At 44.6% G+C, this 18304-nt stretch overlaps 1 protein-coding gene across 1 annotated transcript in view; it reads left to right on the forward strand.

Moving 5' to 3' along the window:
• The window catches only part of LOC135085479 (uncharacterized), a 140616-nt gene that overhangs the window by 117520 nt on the left and 4792 nt on the right, over positions 1-18304 (forward strand). The window contains exons 8-19 of the mRNA XM_063980270.1: positions 2485-2635; positions 4781-4866; positions 5476-5634; positions 7344-7490; positions 8484-8613; positions 12492-12600; positions 12875-12960; positions 13488-13609; positions 14470-14541; positions 15368-15492; positions 16640-16757; positions 17983-18010. Coding sequence (XP_063836340.1) covers positions 2485-2635; positions 4781-4866; positions 5476-5634; positions 7344-7490; positions 8484-8613; positions 12492-12600; positions 12875-12960; positions 13488-13609; positions 14470-14541; positions 15368-15492; positions 16640-16757; positions 17983-18010 — 1333 coding nt within the window. The remainder of the gene's footprint in view (positions 1-2484; positions 2636-4780; positions 4867-5475; positions 5635-7343; positions 7491-8483; positions 8614-12491; positions 12601-12874; positions 12961-13487; positions 13610-14469; positions 14542-15367; positions 15493-16639; positions 16758-17982; positions 18011-18304) is intronic.

Consider the following 18304-nt stretch of genomic DNA (forward strand, 5'->3'; position numbering starts at 1 on the left):
ACGCGTATACCGCAACCCGCCCAAGGTGAAAGTATCAAGAGACCAGCCCCTCAAGATGGATCACTTACTACTGCTGGTGCATGGAGCAGGAGAATACAGGAGCCAGAAGGAAAAGGTTGTAGGTTGTTTCAGAAATGAATGAGGAGTGAACGGAACGATTTAACTTAGGATTGTCATTCATTCTATCTATGATATGAAATGTTGAAAAGTTGGCGCCACTCTCGAGTCTCTTATAACTTCATATTTAATAAGAGACTCGAGAGTGGCGCCAACTTTTAATAATAACTTTTAATTTTAATCAACTGTGATCCGCCGCATGGGCGTAAGCCCACAGTTGATCTATTACAAAACTTTATTACTTACTAGCGGCCGCCCGCGACTTCGTACGCGTGGATCCCGTTTTACCCTCTTAGGGGTTGAGTTTCGTAAAATCCTTTCTTAGCAGATGCCTACGACATCTACTTGCATGCCAAATTTTAGCCCGATCCATCCAGTGGTTTGGGCTGTGCGTTGATAGATCACTATGTCAGTCAGTCAGTTAGTCAGTCAGTCACCTTTGAATATTTAGATATACCTGTGATTTCACAATAAACACAATTTGAATTTGAGTGATATTGCCTTACATCGCATTTGGTGCCACTGTCCTTACTAACCTGAGGCCACTACTGTCGAATGATAAGGATTCACGCACCAATGAGGGTTTTCACGAATGAAAGATCCGCTAGATGGCGGGACGTGGATGTGGGGTCTGACTGCTGCGTGATTGGTGGATTTTGACATCTGTCAATGTCATGTCAAAAATAACCAATCATTCTCTCTCTCTCGCGTCTACGTATTGCTATCTGGCGGATTTTTCATTCGCGAAAACCGTCATTGGCGCCTCTATCGCGCGATAGTGTCCTTTACTCGCCAGATGGCGCCACTATTGAGTGATAGGACCTTGCCATTTGGCGCCAGTGGCGCAAACTTGTGGGTGCAAGTACGATAGCCCTCATTGTCTATACTTTTTTGATATCAGGACGATATTTTTCACTAGAATTTTATGGAAATGGAAGCTTGTGATTTCATGTCACTGCTGTTTAAATCAAGATATTTATCCAATAACTGGCCTAATCTTTCGTTCACTCGTTCAATTTATGAAGTTCATTCCAATATTTCTGAAACAACCTATACAGTTGGATGTGGAATCGAATGAATATTAATCGAAACGTTATTCGATTTCATATTCTCAATTCGCTGACAGCAAAAACAGTTGAAGGTGAACTTTCCGATGAACTTTTCGTGTAGTTGGGTAGAAAAGTTTTGGAGAATAGATAAATTGTAGTTCTAGATATTTGACAGGATTTTTGTGCTAGTTTTGGTTGAGTATCAGATAGTTATCTAACAGGTAAAGTTATCTATCTAGAAAATAAGTGTGTAATAGGCTATCAGAGACTTAATCAATAAGTAATAAAACATAGAACTGTTATTCAATGTCTATAGTATATTTGTATTTTAGTCTAAAGGAGTGTTTATAAGTATAAAAATAAAGTTGAAAATTAGTTACCTTACATTAATTAATGTATATAGCAATAGCTACTGTGTTAGGCTTTCAATTGGCGCCTCTTACGAGTGACAGGAATAGGAACTTACGCCATAGGCGCCAACTGGTCCTAATTTCATTAATTTATTATTTTAATCCTTCAAGCTCCGCGAATCTAGACACAATAGATAATCAATTGTTATGACTTGACTTGACTTATGGTCCTATGTCCCCTAGATGGGGCAGAGGGCGTCCACAACAGTCCTCCATCTCTTTCGGTCTTGAGCTTCTCGCTTGATCTCGCTCCAGGTCTTGCCGATCTTCTTCGCCTCGTCCGCTACAGTGCGCCGCCAAGTTTGCCTGGGTCGACCACGTTTGCGTTTTCCTTGGGGATTCCAATCCAGAGCCTGCTTAGGGATGTGATCGGGGTTCCTTCGGAGAGTGTGGCCAATCCATCAATTAATGTCATAACAAATCAATTGTTATGACATTAATTAATGCCGTCTGGGACTCAATCGGTTAAACAACAAGTATATGAAAAGTTTTAGCGCTTTATAAAATCTGCCCACTTTTGAATACATTTCGAAATGTTTTAACGTAAAAGACTAGCTTTTGCCCGCGGCGTCGCCCGCGTGTAATTTTGTCTATGACAGAAAAACTTAATCGCGCGCGTCCCTGATTCAAAAACCGGGATAAAAACTATCCTATGTCCTTCCCTGGGGCTCAAACTATCGCTATACTAAATTTCTTCAAAATCGTTTCAGTGGTTTAGGCGTGAAAGCGTAACAGAGAGAGTTACGCCCGTTTTCACCATCAATCCCTAATTTTTAAGTGACCCCTATGGCTATGGTTAACAAGAATTTTGTTTTCAAAGTGGTCACTTAAAAAAATAGGGATTGATGGTGAAAACGGGCATTACTTTAGCATTTATTTCGCAAAATAAATAACTTTTACTTTTGTAGGAATCCACAATGCGTCCGCGTGTAGTAAGGCGGGGCATAGACGAGGCGGAAATCGAAGACCCCGAACCATCGAGCATAGACCACCTGCTGCTGCTCTGTCATGGCGTCGGATCCGCCTGTGACATGCGCTTCAGGCCTGTTGAAGAAGTGGGTGAGTGACGTCATAGCAATACTAGCTCCACAGCTGGACAAAGGCCTCCCCCAAGGATCTCCACAAAAACTGGTCCTGCGCTGCAGGTGCTTCCCGCGACCTTCACCAGATCGTCGGTCCATCTAGTGGAAGGTCTGATCACACTACAATCATAGGCGTACCCAGCTTCTGGCCTAGGGGGGGCAAATTAGATTTTTTAGGTCAGATACTTTGTCTTAGTTCCTTCAAAGCGACTAAAAGGGGGCCAGCTGCCTCCCTCCCCATGTAAGTAGCTTCCCACCTGCCCCTCTCCCCCTCCCCCTGACTACAATGGTAAGACACTTGTCTCATGCCCGTTCTCACCATCAATCCCTAGTTTTTAAGTGACCCTTATAGTAACACATAACAGGAATTTTGTTTTCATAGGTGTCACTTAAAAATTAAGAATTGATGGTGAAAACGGGCATCGGACCCGCAAGCCCCGGTTTAGACAGTAGAGTTAGAACTTGTAGTAAGGCGGGGCATAGACGAGGCGGAGATCGAAGACCCCGAACCATCGAGCATAGACCACCTGCTGCTGCTCTGTCATGGCGTCGGATCCGCTTGCGACATGCGCTTCAGGCCTGTTGAGGAAGTGGGTGAGTGACGTCATAGCAATACTACCTGCATAGCTGGACAAAGGCCTCCCCCAAGGATCTCCATAAAAACAGGTGCTTCCCACGACCTTCATTAGATCGTCGGTCCATCTAGTGGAAGGTCTGATCACACTACAATCATGGGCGTACGCAGCTTCTGGCCTAGGGGGGGGGCAAATTAGATTTTTTAGGTCAGATACTTTGTCTTAGTTCCTTCAAAGCGACTAAAAGGGGGCCAGCTGCCTCCCTCCCCATGTAAGTAGCTTCCCCTCTGCCCCTCTCCCCCTCCCCCTGACTAAAATGGTAAGACACTAATGCCCGATTTCACCGTCAATCCCTAATTTTTAAGTGACCCTTATAGTAACACATAACAGGAATTTTGTTTTCATACTTACTTATGGTCCTATGTCCCCTAGATGGGGCAGAGGGCGTCCACAACAGTCCTCCATCTCGTTCGGTCTTGAGCTTCTCGCTTGATCTCGCTCCAGGTCTTGCCGATCTTCTTCGCCTCGTCCGCTACAGTGCGCCGCCAAGTTTGCCTGGGTCGACCACGTTTGCGTTTTCCTTGGGGATTCCAATCCAGAGCCTGCTTAGGGATGTGATCGGTGTTTTGTTTTCATAGGTGTCACTTAAAAATTAGGAATTGATGGTGAAAACGGGCATCAGACCCGCAAGCCCCGGTTTAGACAGTAGAGTTAGAACTTGTAGTAAGGCGGGACATAGACGAGGCGGAGATCGAAGACCCCGAACCATCGAGCATAGACCACCTGCTGCTGCTCTGTCATGGCGTCGGATCCGCTTGCGATATGCGCTTTAGGCCGGTTGAGGAAGTGGGTGAGTGACGTCATAACAATGCTTTTTACAGGTCTTAACTTCTAAGTCAGTACCTGAGGTATGGGGCACGGGAGGGTGTTTTTGTAACGTCACACGTCAGCGAGACTTCAAATGTGCTTCAGACTTGTATAGTTCCAATATACTGAAGTGTCCTATCCATGACATTGACAGCGGGGCGCCACCGTCAATACCGGATCGCTGGTTCCGATTTTTGCCATGTTGGAAACCATATAGTTGAACGATGGTAGCGCCCCCCTGTCATTGAGTTTGGTGGGACAGTTCAGCGTGGGTCATCTATAATAATATGCTCTGTCACGTCATATTATGTCACGTGTCACCACTCTCGTGCCGCTCCCATACCTTAGACATTGACTGGGTACAGAAGGTTCACTTCGCGAAGGTATTTGAAAAAATGTATGCTCAGTGTCATTAACAATATGGTGTAATTTAGCTTGTCTCAAGAGTCAAGCACCATTTTGTTGACAAACGTCAGTGATCGGCACTGCGCCGAAGCCATAGGGCTGACTTCGGTAAAATGATGTGTGACGTGACGTGCCAAACTGCAGAAAATGGCGGAGGAAGTGCTTGTTTCCACCTTCGAAAACTGAAAACGAATAAAAATGATGCCTATTCCAACTTCATAAGGTACAGTGTTTCTATTCACGTGCCGTTCTGACTTTTGTACATTTTGTTTCAGTGGACGACTTCCGAGCGACTAGTCTACAGTTACTGCAGTCACACTACAGGAATTCATTTGACAAGGGCGTCGTGAACCGAGTCGAGGTATGTATACTTATCGTACTGTACTCTTATTATACTATAGGTCAGGGTTTCCCAAACTATGGGTCGCGACCCAGTGGTGAGTGCGAGTGAACATTGAGTGGGCCCTAGAGATGTGCCGAGTAGCCCGAGTAAGACTGACTCGAGTACTGACTCGAATACCTAGCAGGTACTCACGTACTCGAGTATGTAAAATTCTGTATTCGGATCCACAAAACTCGAATACAGATTTCGAGTACTCACGATATTCGAACACTTAGTCTTGTACTTTATTAGCAACCTTCAACTGTACGCCGTACTTACAGTCGAATTTTGTATGTATGCCATTGCCAGAGCATTGTGTGTGTCGGTTATCAGTTAAATTGTGAAATTTAGTGTCTGGATGTCTGGATATTTGTTACTCTTTCACGCAAAAACTACTGAACGGATTTTGTTAAACTTTACAGTATTATTGTTTGTAACCCAGATTAACATATAGGCTATAATTTATGCCGATTTGTGACTCTAAATTTCACGCGGGTGAAGCCGCGGGCAAAAGCTAGTGTTTTTCATCTATTAACAATAAATCAAATGTTTTTATATTCACCCTAATCCTTGTCCCCATTTCTGCAGGTGCTCCCAATCTCGTGGCACTCTACTCTCCATTCGGGAGAGACGGGCGTGGACAAGCGACTGGCAGAGATCACCCTCGAGAGCATACCCCGCCTTAGAAGCTTCACCAACGACACGCTACTGGACGTACTGTTGTATACCAGCCCGGTGTTTTGTCAGGTGAGTGTGAAATGTCTAGGTTACAGGTTCGATTCCCATCGAGGGAACTTTTCTTCTCTCTGTGTAAATGCGTGTCTACGGACATTGCCCGCGGGCAGCGAGCGTTCGGCGAACGAACGAGCAATGTTCGGTTCGCGAGCGAACATCCACGGAGACAAACCTGACGCACTCTCATCAACGACTTTGCACTAAACGGTCTCCTTATCATTGTAAATGTATATCGAATAGATAACTAATTTCATACAGTTCACTCGTTATTTCATTTATAAACTTCCACTACACACACTATCGAAGTAACAATGCGTGTTATTTTGCTGTGAAATAAACTTGTGTTTCTTCGTTCTTTCTTGCTCTGTGGTCTAGTGGGCTGTCTTAGACCCAGAAGCAGAAGTCCCGGGTTCGATTCCCTGTGGGGTCAAAACTCTGCTCGCGTATCGCGTTAAAATCCGTTCAAATTAATTCAAAATTCTACTCGTCTTGGTGGTGATAAAGCTACGTAGTAGGTTTTGAAATTTTTAAGTTTTTCGCTAAAATATCAGTATTAACAGAATAAATAAATAAATCTTTAATAATTTCTTTACAAGTAGGAGTCCTTGCCTTCAGTATAACATTGGCCCAAAACATTATAATATTGCAAATTAAGTAGTACTGTTTTTATTTATTCAAATATTGTTATAAAGCTTATTTCTAACTAGCTTTCCGCCCGCGGCTTCGCCCGCGTGGAATTTTGTCTGTCACAGAAAAACTTTATCGCGCGCGTCCCTGTTTCAAAAACCGGGATAAAAACTATCCTATGTTCTTTCCCGGGACTCAAACTATCTCTATGCCAAATTTCATCAAAATCGGTTACGAGGTTTAAGCGGGAAAGCGTAACAGACAGACAGACAGACAGAGTTACTTTCGCATTTATAATATTAGTTGGGATGGGATATAAAAAAAACGAAAGAGTACTAAATACGCAATTATATTTTGGGCCAATGTTATACTGATTTCCTAGGTTACCCAGATTTACTGTATTTTCCGACTTTTTGCCTAAGCTAAAGCCTGGTCCGTGAGCACGTAGAGTCCCGTCCAATGACCCCAAGCTGCCCATCCTTGGCAAAACAGTAAATTCATTATAGTAAAAAGAAATTTAAGATACAAATCAACAGCAAAACTCGTAGTAATAGTAGTACAAAATAAAAATAGCAAATGGAGACAATCTTTTCAAAAGAATTATATAAAAAACGAAACCAAATACAGAAAACAACCAAACAACTAACTTTAACTCTCAAACACCATAGCAATCAACTGAAAATCAAATATTAAAAAAGGCTCTGGTGACCATGCTAGAGGTAAAAAAAAAAAAAAAAAGCTGCCCATCCTTATCTCTCGCGCGTAATTATATTGCTGTCGCGACTGTGCGACGCGCGCCCGCAGTGAGTGTGCGAGCGCGACAGCAACATAATTACGCGCGAGCGATAAGGATGGGCAGCTTGGGGTCATTGGACAGGACTCTACGTGCTCACGGACCAGGCTTTAGATATTTTCTCAAAATAAAAATCAAAATCAAAAATATTTATTCAGTTTAGACCACAAGTGGCACTTATGAACGTCAAAATGTATTAAAAAATAAAAAAGAAAAGGTAGCCCTTATGGGGCACTTTACATGTCTCCTTATCTTTTGGGCCCTACCAGATTAAAATACCATAAATGTCTTTCTTCCACAGACAATCATTGACACCGTCTGCGCGGAACTCAACCGCATATACAAGCTGTTCAAGGTACGGAACCCCTTATTCAAGGGGTCCGTATCATTAGGGGGCCATTCGCTGGGCAGCGTGATACTGTACGATTTGCTGTGCCATCAGTTGGGGGTGAGTCAATACTGTCCCTGTCTCTAACATCCGCATTCACAAACATAATACATACAGTACGTTTCTCTAGAAACTTCCTGCCCCGTACAACCAAACTGTTTCCGGACGGATACGACCTGCAAGCTTTCAAGAGGAGAGCGTATCTTCACCTTAAAGGCCGGCAACGCACCTGTAACGCCCCTGGGTCTGCGGGTGTCTATGGGCGACGGTAATCACTTACCATCAGGTGATCCGTCTGCTCGTTTGCCTCCTGTCACATCAAAAAAAAAAAAAACATTATGAGGTATCACAGTGCGCGTGGACGCACAGGTTCCGCCAAAAACTATTCAAAGAAAACTTGAGTGGCGGAGTGACACAAACAAACCAATCACAAAGCTCTATTCAACGCTGTGCGCTTAGCATAGCGTTGCTGATTCACTTAAGCAAGCATGTTTGAATACGGGTGTTAATAAGTAGCATAAGTGACGGTGATTGTCGACGAATGTCCCTGTTAGAGACAGGGACATTATCGACATTATCATAGGCAGCCTAAGTGACGGTGATATTACGCTTATTAGCACATGATGATAGAGCTGAACAAATTAGAAAAAAACAATCGATATGCCTTTTTGAATGCCAACCAACCGGTCAATGTGGAAATAAATAAAAAAACAAAAATCTTTGGGGAGGCGTTTGTTCAGCAGTGGACGTCCTATAGCTGAAATGATGATGGTGAATCGATGTACGAAGAGCACAACAACTGACAAAACTCACATTTTTCCAAGCATTTCGTCTGAAACAATAAGTTTGGCCTATTATTCTTTGTTACTTTAAAACTTTGATTTTAAATGGATAATTTATTATATATATTTTTGTCGATATTTAACATATAATATAGGGGGACCGGAAGTTAAAGCAGAAATACACTGTATGTATAAGCATGGTGTATCGTAGAAAGGCCCGATCTGAATTGAATAGTAAATACTCATTATTTCTTTTATTCTCTATCCCTAGGCGTCTGAAAAGGCTAGCTCGCCAGACAAGAGTTACGTGAGCGGTGGTGCTGGTACCGGCCAGCCTTCCGTTATCTACCCGAATTTGGAGTTCACCCCCGCCGCATTATATGCCCTTGGGAGCCCTATCGGTAAGAGATTCTGCCTTCTAGTGTCCTTTAATTTATGTGAGCTACTATGGACCAGTCCTAGAGGTCACTCCTGCCGCTCTATATGCCCTTGGGAGCCCTATCGGTAAGAGATTCTGCCTTCTAGTGTCCTTTAATTTATGTGAGCTACTATGGACCAGTCCTAGAGGTCACTCCTGCCGCTCTATATGCCCTTGGGAGCCCTATCGGTAAGAGATTCTGCCTTCTAGTGTCCTTTAATTTATGTGAGCTACTATGGACCAGTCCTAGAGGTCACTCCTGCCGCTCTATATGCCCTTGGGAGCCCTATCGGTAAGAGATTCTGCCTTCTAGTGTCCTTTAATTTATGTGAGCTACTATGGACCAGTCCTAGAGGTCCCTCCTGCCGCTCTATATGCCCTTGGGAGCCCTATCGGTGAGTGATTCTGCCTTCTAGTGTCCTTTAATTTATGTGAGCTACTATGGACCAGTCCTAGAGGTCACTCCTGCCGCTGTATATGCCCTTGGGAGCCCTATCGGTGAGTGATTCTGCCTTCTAGTGTCCTTTAATTTATGTGAGCTACTATGGACCAGTCCTAGAGGTCACTCCTGCCGCTCTATATGCCCTTGGGAGCCCTATCGGTGAGTGATTCTGCCTTCTAGTGTCCTTTAATTTATGTGAGCTACTATGGACCAGTCCTAGAGGTCACTCCTGCCGCTCTATATGCCCTTGGGAGCCCTATCGGTGAGAGATTCTGCCTTCTAGTGTCCTTTAATTTATGTGAGCTACTATGGACCAGTCCTAGAGGTCACTCCTGCCGCTCTATATGCCCTTGGGAGCCCTATCGGTAAGCAGATCGCCTTTTAGTGTCTTCTATTAGTAGCCTTCTGTAAGCTACCCCGCTTTAGAGTTCACCCCTGCCACGTTGTATGCCCTTGGGAGCCCTATCGGTAAGCATTTTGCTAGTAGTCTTTACGTGCGGTCACTTGAGGCTGCCTTGCGGCCTTGTAGTGTGCTGTAGTCATTACTCGATCTTCCTCTTGTGATCATAGGTTAGCCCTCTGTAAGCTACCCTGCTTTGGAGTTCACTCCGGCCGCTCTATATGCCCTGGGGAGCCCTATCGGTGAGTATCTTGATGATAGAGAATACTTTAGACCACTTGAGGCTACGTGAGCTACCCTCAGTGATCATAGGACAGCCCTCTGTGAACTACCATGCTTTGGAGTTCACTCCAGCCGCTCTATATGCCCTTGGGAGCCCTATCGGTGAGTATCTTGATGATAGAGAATACTTGAAGCCACTTGAGAGCTACCTGTGTTATCTCAAGCCAGCCCTACGTGAGCTACCCTACTTTGGAATTCACTCCAGCCGCTCTATATGCCCTTGGGAGCCCTATCGGTAAGCAGCTTACCTTCTAGTGTCTTAAAATTTGTAGTAATCCGTTAGCTACCCTGCTTTGGAGTTCAGTCCCGCTGCGCTGTATACCCTTGGGAGCCCTATAGGTAAGCATTTTGCTAAAGCCTGGTCCGCGAGCACGTAGAATTTTGTCCAATGACCCCAAGCTACCCATCCTTATCGCTCGCGCGTAATTATATTGCTGTCGCGACTGTGCGACGGGCGCCCGCAGTGAGTGTGCGAGCGCGATAGCAACATAATTACGCGCGAGCGATAAGGATGGGTAGCTTGGGGTCATTAGACAAAATTCTACGTGCTCACGGACCAGGCTTTAGTAGTCTTTACTTTAAACCACTTGAGGCTACGTGAGCTACCCTCAGTGATCATAGGACAGCCCTCTGTGAACTACCATGCTTTGGAGTTCACTCCTGCAGCACTGTATGCCCTTGGGAGCCCTATCGGTGAGTATCTTGATAATAGAGAATACTTGAAGCCACTTGAGAGCTACCTGTGTTATCTCAAGCCAGCCCTACGTGAGCTACCCTACTTTAGAGTTCACTCCAGCCGCATTATATGCCCTGGGGAGCCCTATCGGTGAGTATCTTGATGATAGAGAATACTTGAAGCCACTTGAGAGCTACCTGTGTTATCTCAAGCCAGCCCTACGTGAGCTACCATGCTTTGGAGTTCACTCCTGCCGCTCTATATGCCCTATCGGTGAGAGATTCTGCCTTCTAGTGTCCTTTAATTTATGTGAGCTACTATGGACCAGTCCTAGAGGTTACTCCTGCCGCTCTATATGCCCTTGGGAGCCCTATCGGTAAGCAACTTCCCTTCTAGTGTCTTAAAGTTGTAGTCCTCCATAAGTTACCCTGCTTTGGAGTTCAGTCCCGCCGCGTTGTATGCCCTTGGGAGCCCTATCGGTGAGTAACTTGCTAGTAGTATTTACTTTAGGCCACGTGAGCTACCCCGTGTTATCATAGACTAGCCCTCTGTGAACTACCATGCTTTGGAGTTCACTCTTCCTGCGTTGTATGCCCTTGGGAGCCCTATCGGTAAGCAGATCGGCTTTTAGTGTCTTCTATTAGTAGCCTTCTGTAAGCTACCCCGCTTTGGAGTTCACTCCAGCCGCATTATATGCCCTTGGGAGCCCTATCGGTGAGTATCTTGATGATAGAGAATACTTTAGACCACTTGAGGCTACGTGAGCTACCCTCAGTGATCATAGGACAGCCTTCCGTGAGCTACCCGAATTTGGAGTGAACTCCTGCAGCGCTATATGCCCTTGGGAGCCCTATCGGTGAGTATCTTGATGATAGAGAATACTTTAGACCACTTGAGGCTACGTGAGCTACCCTCAGTGATCATAGGACAGCCCTCTGTGAACTACCATGCTTTGGAGTTCACTCCCGCTGCATTATATGCCCTTGGGAGCCCTATCGGTAAGCAACTTACCTTCTAGTGTCTTAAAGTTGTAGTCCTCCATAAGTTACCCTGCTTTGGAGTTCAGTCCCGCCGCGCTGTATACCCTTGGGAGCCCTATAGGTAAGCATTTTGCTAAAACCTGGTCCGCGAGCACGTAGAATTTTGTCCAATGACCCCAAGCTACCCATCCTTATCACTCGCGCGTAATTATGTTGAAGTCGCGACTGTGCGACGGGCGCCCGCAGTGAGTGTGCGAGCGCGACAGCAACATAATTACGCGCGAGCGATAAGGATGGGTAGCTTGGGGTCATTGGACAAAATTCTACGTGCTCACGGACCAGGCTTTAGTGTCCTTTAATCAATACCACCGGCTAGCCCTCCCAAGTTACTCTGCGTTGGAATTTACCTCCACCGCGCTCTACGCCCTCGATAGATACTGCCTTCTATACTTGAGGCTACGTGAGCTACCCTGCTTTAGATTTACGGTTCACCTCCGCCGCTCTTTACGCTCTCGGGAGCCCTATCGGTAAGCAACCTGCCATTTAGTGTGCTGTAGTCATTACTTGAGGCCTCATAAGGCCACGTGAGCTACCTCGCGCGGATACGGACTAGCCCTTCGTGAACTGCCCCACTTTAGAGTTCAGCACTCTACGTTCCCAGGAGCCTATCCGGGCATAGGATAGGATGGGTCATTTTACAAAAGAAGGTGCGTGTAAAAACGCCTTTTAAAAGCCAAAGAAAATAAATGACTTATTACTTTATCTCTTTCTATCTTATCTAAGTTTAATATTGTCACTAACACAACGCGGTATGGATCATAATGATCTGAAATAAAGGTATTTATTTTTGCAAATAGGCTTTTAAAAAGCACCTTTACACGTCCCAATATTAACCCTACCACTGCTTCGGGACAATAAATGGGCCAGTGCTGAGAAGAAGCAGCGCAAGAAACTCAGTCACTATTGTCAGTTATTATTTCTCTATCTGTCTATTTCCACTTTTTTTTTTCACTTTAACTGTACTTATTGTATGTGTAAACGGGGTGTCGGTTTTAATAAAATATTTGTTTTATTTTTACAGCGATGTTCGAATGCATACGCGGCGTGAAATCTCTAGGAGCGGACTTCACTCTGCCGACTTGCAAGAATTTCTTCAACATATTCCATCCCTACGACCCTATAGCGTACAGGTAAGATATTAAAAAGATGTAGTTTATCTGACAGATAACTTCCTGATAAGCCTATCAGGGACTTTTTTATGAAGTGATGAAACAGTCTCCAAAAGTTGCAGTTTATCTGACAGATAAGTCCCTGATAGGCCATCAGTGACTTTAGGTATTATCAAGCGGTGAAGAAACAGCTCCTGAACTTCAAAAGTTGTAGTTTATCTGACAGATAAGTCTCTGATAGGCTATAAGCGACTTTATCAGCAGGTTGTTAAATATTTTCGTATTGTCTTTTCAGAATCGAACCGCTAATCAACTCTGAGCTTGGCATAGTGAAACCGTATTTGATTCCGCATCACAAAGGAAGGAAACGCATGCATTTAGGTGAGTTTTATTCATCATCATCAACATCATCAGGTCATAAAGTGACGTCATATCGCCAGTGGCAAACTTAAAGTGAACAGATAGTATAAAATTTGATAGCAGTGGCGGCGTGGTACGGGGCGGAGAGAAGTGAAAATAATTAAATCTAATTGGTTATTCAAAACAATTCTCCGTGCTCCGTTCTGCTCCGCCTTGTTGGAAACCGGGCCTTAAAGCCTAAGACTGTGGTCTTTCCACTAGACCCCTTCTGAGGTCCCCAGTACCTCTAGGCATGAACAACTTTCGTCTTTGAATCGTTGGCGTATTCGAAAAAATTCGATACTCAACCTTCGAATTTAACGATAACGTGACAATTTAGATTGTCAAAATAAGTTTCGTGCAATAATTTCACTTTACGACACGTTCACATGAGCGCTGTTTTAGTTTTCATACTAAATCTTTTGATGGCGATTCGAATACGCAAACGATTCGAACTCGAAAGTTTTTCGTGCTAGCCGTACGGTTGTAAATATAATATATCGTTGCAGAACTAAAAGACACAATGGCGCGAGTGGGCGCCGATCTCAAGCAGAAGCTGCTGGAATCCATTAAAGCTACCTGGACCAGCATGTGGAAAGCACAGCCTCCCAGCGATGGGCAACTGGAGAAGGTAAGTTCATTCTATACTCTACAGGACTTCTTACGCCTTCAAGCATTTGCCATTTGTGTTCTGCGGGCAGCGGTTTCGTCAAAATGAAAGTTTGAACGAACAATATTGTTTTTTATTCAGTAGTTAGGTCATTTCCAGGGCGCTTATACGCGTTCCAATAATAGCTTGCCCTGCCGACACTTCGGGACAACATATGGGCTGGTGCTGAGAAGAAGTGGCGGAAGAAACTCAGTCACCTTTCTCAGCCTCTTTTTCAATCAGATACAGCAAATTGCAACTTACATCATGGTCACTTTGATATGACCGCAGACCAGTGTGTCAAATCCTTCAACCTTCAATGGTTGGGTTTCAGTGGAGGCCAAGCTGTAGATCCTGGCTATACAGGAGTTGCAACGGTGGGAAAGTGTGGTGTGACAAGTCCCGTTTTACAGGCATAGCATTTGTAGACTTCTGTACTTCAAAAGTGCCTCTGTGCCAAAACCGCCTCTGTGGTCCTGCTTCAGAGGCAGAGGTCCCGGGTTCGATTCCCAATGGGGGCAGATTTTTCTGTTCGGTTTGGTTGGTGGTACGCTTGGCTAGCTACCACCATCTTACCTAAGTCTGTCGTCATAACAACAATGTTAACAGCATTGTTGTGTTCCGGCAGTTAGAGGTAAGATAGTCAGTTCCTCCGTGGTCGAGGATTCCGGGTGAAGCTCGCTTCCACCTTCGGCCTGATCGTCACTTACCATCAGGTGAGATACAGGCCAAGAGCTTCCTCGTTGTGGATAAAAAAAAAGGAAAAAACTGAACTTTATGGGTTCACTGTATTGTCCGTCAGTCTGAGACCCTTAATAATTTTTTTAATGTTTGTTTTTCAGGTTGTTGAAGAAGAAATAGAAAAGGAGCAGTTATGCGAAGAAGTGAAAGATGATGCAGCTCAGAATGACGTGGTGAGTTAAGTTTTTTGATGACTTAAAAATCAAAATTGTCGAGCACCACACAAAAATTTATAAAAACTTGGTTGTTAAACATCCGTATTCACAAACGATGCTTGCTTAAGTGAAGCAGCTAATCGAACGCACAGCGTCGAATAGAGCACTGTGGTGGTTCGTGTGTCACCCTGTGCGTCCACGCGCACTGTGAGACCTCATAGTGATGTTTGTGAATACGGGCGTTATTATTATACCTAGTTCAAACTAGATATAGCACAGAATAATAATATGTACTACGTACAGAAGTTTTACTTCGCGAAGGTATTTAAAAAAATGTATGCTCAATGTCATTAACAATATGGTGTAATTTAGCTTGTCTCAAGTCAAGCACCATTTTGTTGACAAACGTCAGTGATCGGCACTGCGCCGAAGCTATAGGGCTGACTTCGATAAAATGATGTGACGTGAGGTGCCAAACTGCGGAAAATGGCGGAGGAAATACATGATTTAGCATGAATTATCATGAATAATATTAACTACTTATTTACCTCTCAGTGTCTTGAGGAACTTAAAAAAGTACATTCTGTGTTTTTATTATTATTTAGGCAGTTAAATACTGCACAGTATTTAGTACACCATTTTCTTTATTTTCTTCCATCATACACAAGAAAACGCGTGCGTGAGTCAATGTTCGCTCGTATGTGAGGCCTTGTCGAATAGTATCCTGTAGGTGGGCCATCGTGCGTGTTTTGTTTTCGATGTAAACTCGCGGAGATGAACAGGCCTGGTTATAGTAACTAACTCTATTTTTTGGTTAATTTCGTTATTTATTTTTGTATAACAGGTGGCGACACCAGAAATGTTAGGGCGCCTTAACGCGGGGCGCCGAGTGGATTACGTACTTCAGGAGGCGCCGTTTGAGATGATCAACGAATATCTGTTTGCAATGAGCAGCCACGTTTGTTATTGGTGAGTGTGCTATTGTCAGTTGGCGCCACGCAGGCAGTTGGCGCCGTATCGAGACAGTTGGCGCCGCGAAACGTCATTTGGCGCCGTATCGAGACAGTTGGCGCCGCGTAACGTCATTTGGCGCCGTATCAAAGCTGTTGGCGCTACTTCGAGTTACTTGGCGCGACGCCGACTCAATTGGCGTCATGATTATTCAGCTGGCGCCTCGCCGAGTTAATTGGTGCCATGTCAAGTCAGTTGGCGCCACTTCGAATCAGTTGGCGCCACATTGTAGCGGTTGGCGCCACGTTGAGTTAGTTGGCGCCATGCTGAATCAGTTGGCGATTTCGAAGCAGTTGGCGCCTCTTCGAGTCAGTTAGCGCCACACGGAGTCAGTTTGCGCCTCAACCTGGAGCATTTGGCGCCTCGTCACTTGAAAAATAAGAAATATTTTGGCGTTAAAGTTTCTTCAGTGTCATGGTTTTGTTGCAAGTGATTTTAAGCAACGAGTAGCCTACTTGACACTTTACTCAGAGATGGTGTACGAGGCCCTTATGCCCGTTTTCACCATCAATCATGATCATGAATCATGAAAACGGGCTTTAAACTACACTCAACATCAAATAAACCGCACCTTCCGCGACGCGAACATTTAAAGATTTTCTTCTGACACAATCATGGTACCCCAACAATATTGGTGGTATTTGAAAGCCCAATAAATATCCTTAAAGAAAAATACATTTCATTTCTAAATAAATGATTAACATTTACAATAAATGTGACTTGAAAATAGACCTCACTTTGGGCTCACCTCTGGGATCAATTAGACCAATTTTTATGGTTATGAAACCAAATAAAGATCTCACGTGTCCTCTTTAACAGATGGATAGCGATTAATCCCAACTTAACAGTTTTATAGGTATAAAAAATGGCTATAGCGTAACTACCTATTTTTTGAAGAAGTGACTCTGGATCCTTGTAGACATATTTTTGGGGCAAAAACCTTTCCTTTAATGAAATGAAGTTTAGAACTAGGCTTTCAAATGGTACCAATGGTGATGGGAAGTGGGGATGCATACGTTTGATAAGTGCTTGTCGCGGGAGGTGCGATTTATTTGATGCCGAGTGTATTAAGTGCGATCACTGAATAAATCTTTTCCTTCCACAGGGAGTCGGAAGACACGATGCTACTCATCCTCCGCGAGATCTATGACTGCATGGGGGTCCAGCCCGACTGTACTGTTCCCCAGCAGAGCATGACTGTACAGCGGACACGGATGGCGCAGGTTCGTAGCTGTAGAAGGCCATAGAAACCATAAAAAAGCCATGAAAGTCAATTATAGGTCGCGCAACGAAAGTTGAGGCAAGTGCGGTCCGGTGGAATTTCGTCCAATGACCCCAAGCTACCCATCCTTATCGCTCGCGCGTAATTATGTTGCTGTCGCGCTCGCACACTCACTGCGGGCGCCCGTCGCACAGTCGCGACAGCAATATAATTACGCGCGAGCGATAAGGATGGGTAGCTTGGGGTCATTGGACAAAATTCTACGTGCTCAAGGACCAGGCTTTAGTTACTTTTCTCAATCCGTATTTTGACGGATTCGGATCGGACATAGTGCGAAAAAAGTCTTAGGCTGAGTTGCACCATAATTTAGCTTTAACAAACTTCAAAAACCTGTCAAACTCCATACAAAAAACACCGGTTATTGTCATAGTTACGGTTAAAGTGCAACTCAGCCGGACTGAGTCCGAAGACACGATGCTGCTGATCCTCCGCGAGATATATGACTGCATGGGGGTCCAGCCCGACTGTACTGTTCCCCAGCAGAGCATGACTGTACAGCGGACAAGGATGGCGCAGGTTCGTAGCTCTAACACAGTGGTTCTTAACCGGTGGTCCGCGGACCACTGGTGGTCCCTGGAGGCATTCTAAGTGGTCCGCGAAGACATCGTAATAAACAAGTGACGTGACGTGATGAGTCGAGTCAACTCAACGCAAACGGCCCACAGTGGGCGAGAAATCGACCTCCCCTTTCATAGGATTTTGAAAAAAAAAGCGGTCCCTGACAAGACAGAAATTTGGTAAAATGGTCCCTCGTGACTTAAAAGTTAAGAACCACTGCTCTAACAGGTCATAAAAGCCATAAAAAAGCCATGAAAGTCAATTATAGGTCGCGCAACGAAAGTTGAGGCAAGTGCGGTGCGGTGCGGTCCGGTGGAATTTCGTCCAATGACCCCAAGCTACCCATCCTTATCGCTCGCGCGTAATTATGTTGCTGTCGCGCTCGCACACTCACTGCGGGCGCCCGTCGCACAGTCGCGACAGCAATATAATTACGCGCGAGCGATAAGGATGGGTAGCTTGGGGTCATTGGACGGGATTCTACGTGCTCACGGACCAGGCTTTACAAAACACACACAACACATTACGAAACTTGGCTTTCTTATAAAATCAATATTCATTATTAAAGTGAAAAATCATATTAATATTATGTGTCATTATTGTTGCAGGACGAGACCATCATTTCGGGAACGGCAGGTAAATTCTAATTCCATATTAGTACGTACTTCTTACATAGTTAGCTAAAACACCACCAAATTCTGAGAATCACATTCAGAAAAGTGAATTATTTTCAATAGTTTTCAGTATGTTCTGTACTTTTACACTATTTCGGTTCGGTACAAAATTCAACCGCTAAAGGGATGAAAGGGGGGTTTTCATCCCCTTAGGGCAGTCTTTCCCAAAGTGGGCGATAACGCCCCCTTGTGGGCGCTGCAGGCTTAAAAGGGGGCGGTAAGTGACCCAGAAAAAAAATCGGGACGTTGTGTAGAG

Source organism: Ostrinia nubilalis, chromosome 28 (assembly GCF_963855985.1).
Source record: "Ostrinia nubilalis chromosome 28, ilOstNubi1.1, whole genome shotgun sequence".
Classification (NCBI taxonomy): Eukaryota; Metazoa; Arthropoda; class Insecta; order Lepidoptera; family Crambidae; genus Ostrinia; species Ostrinia nubilalis.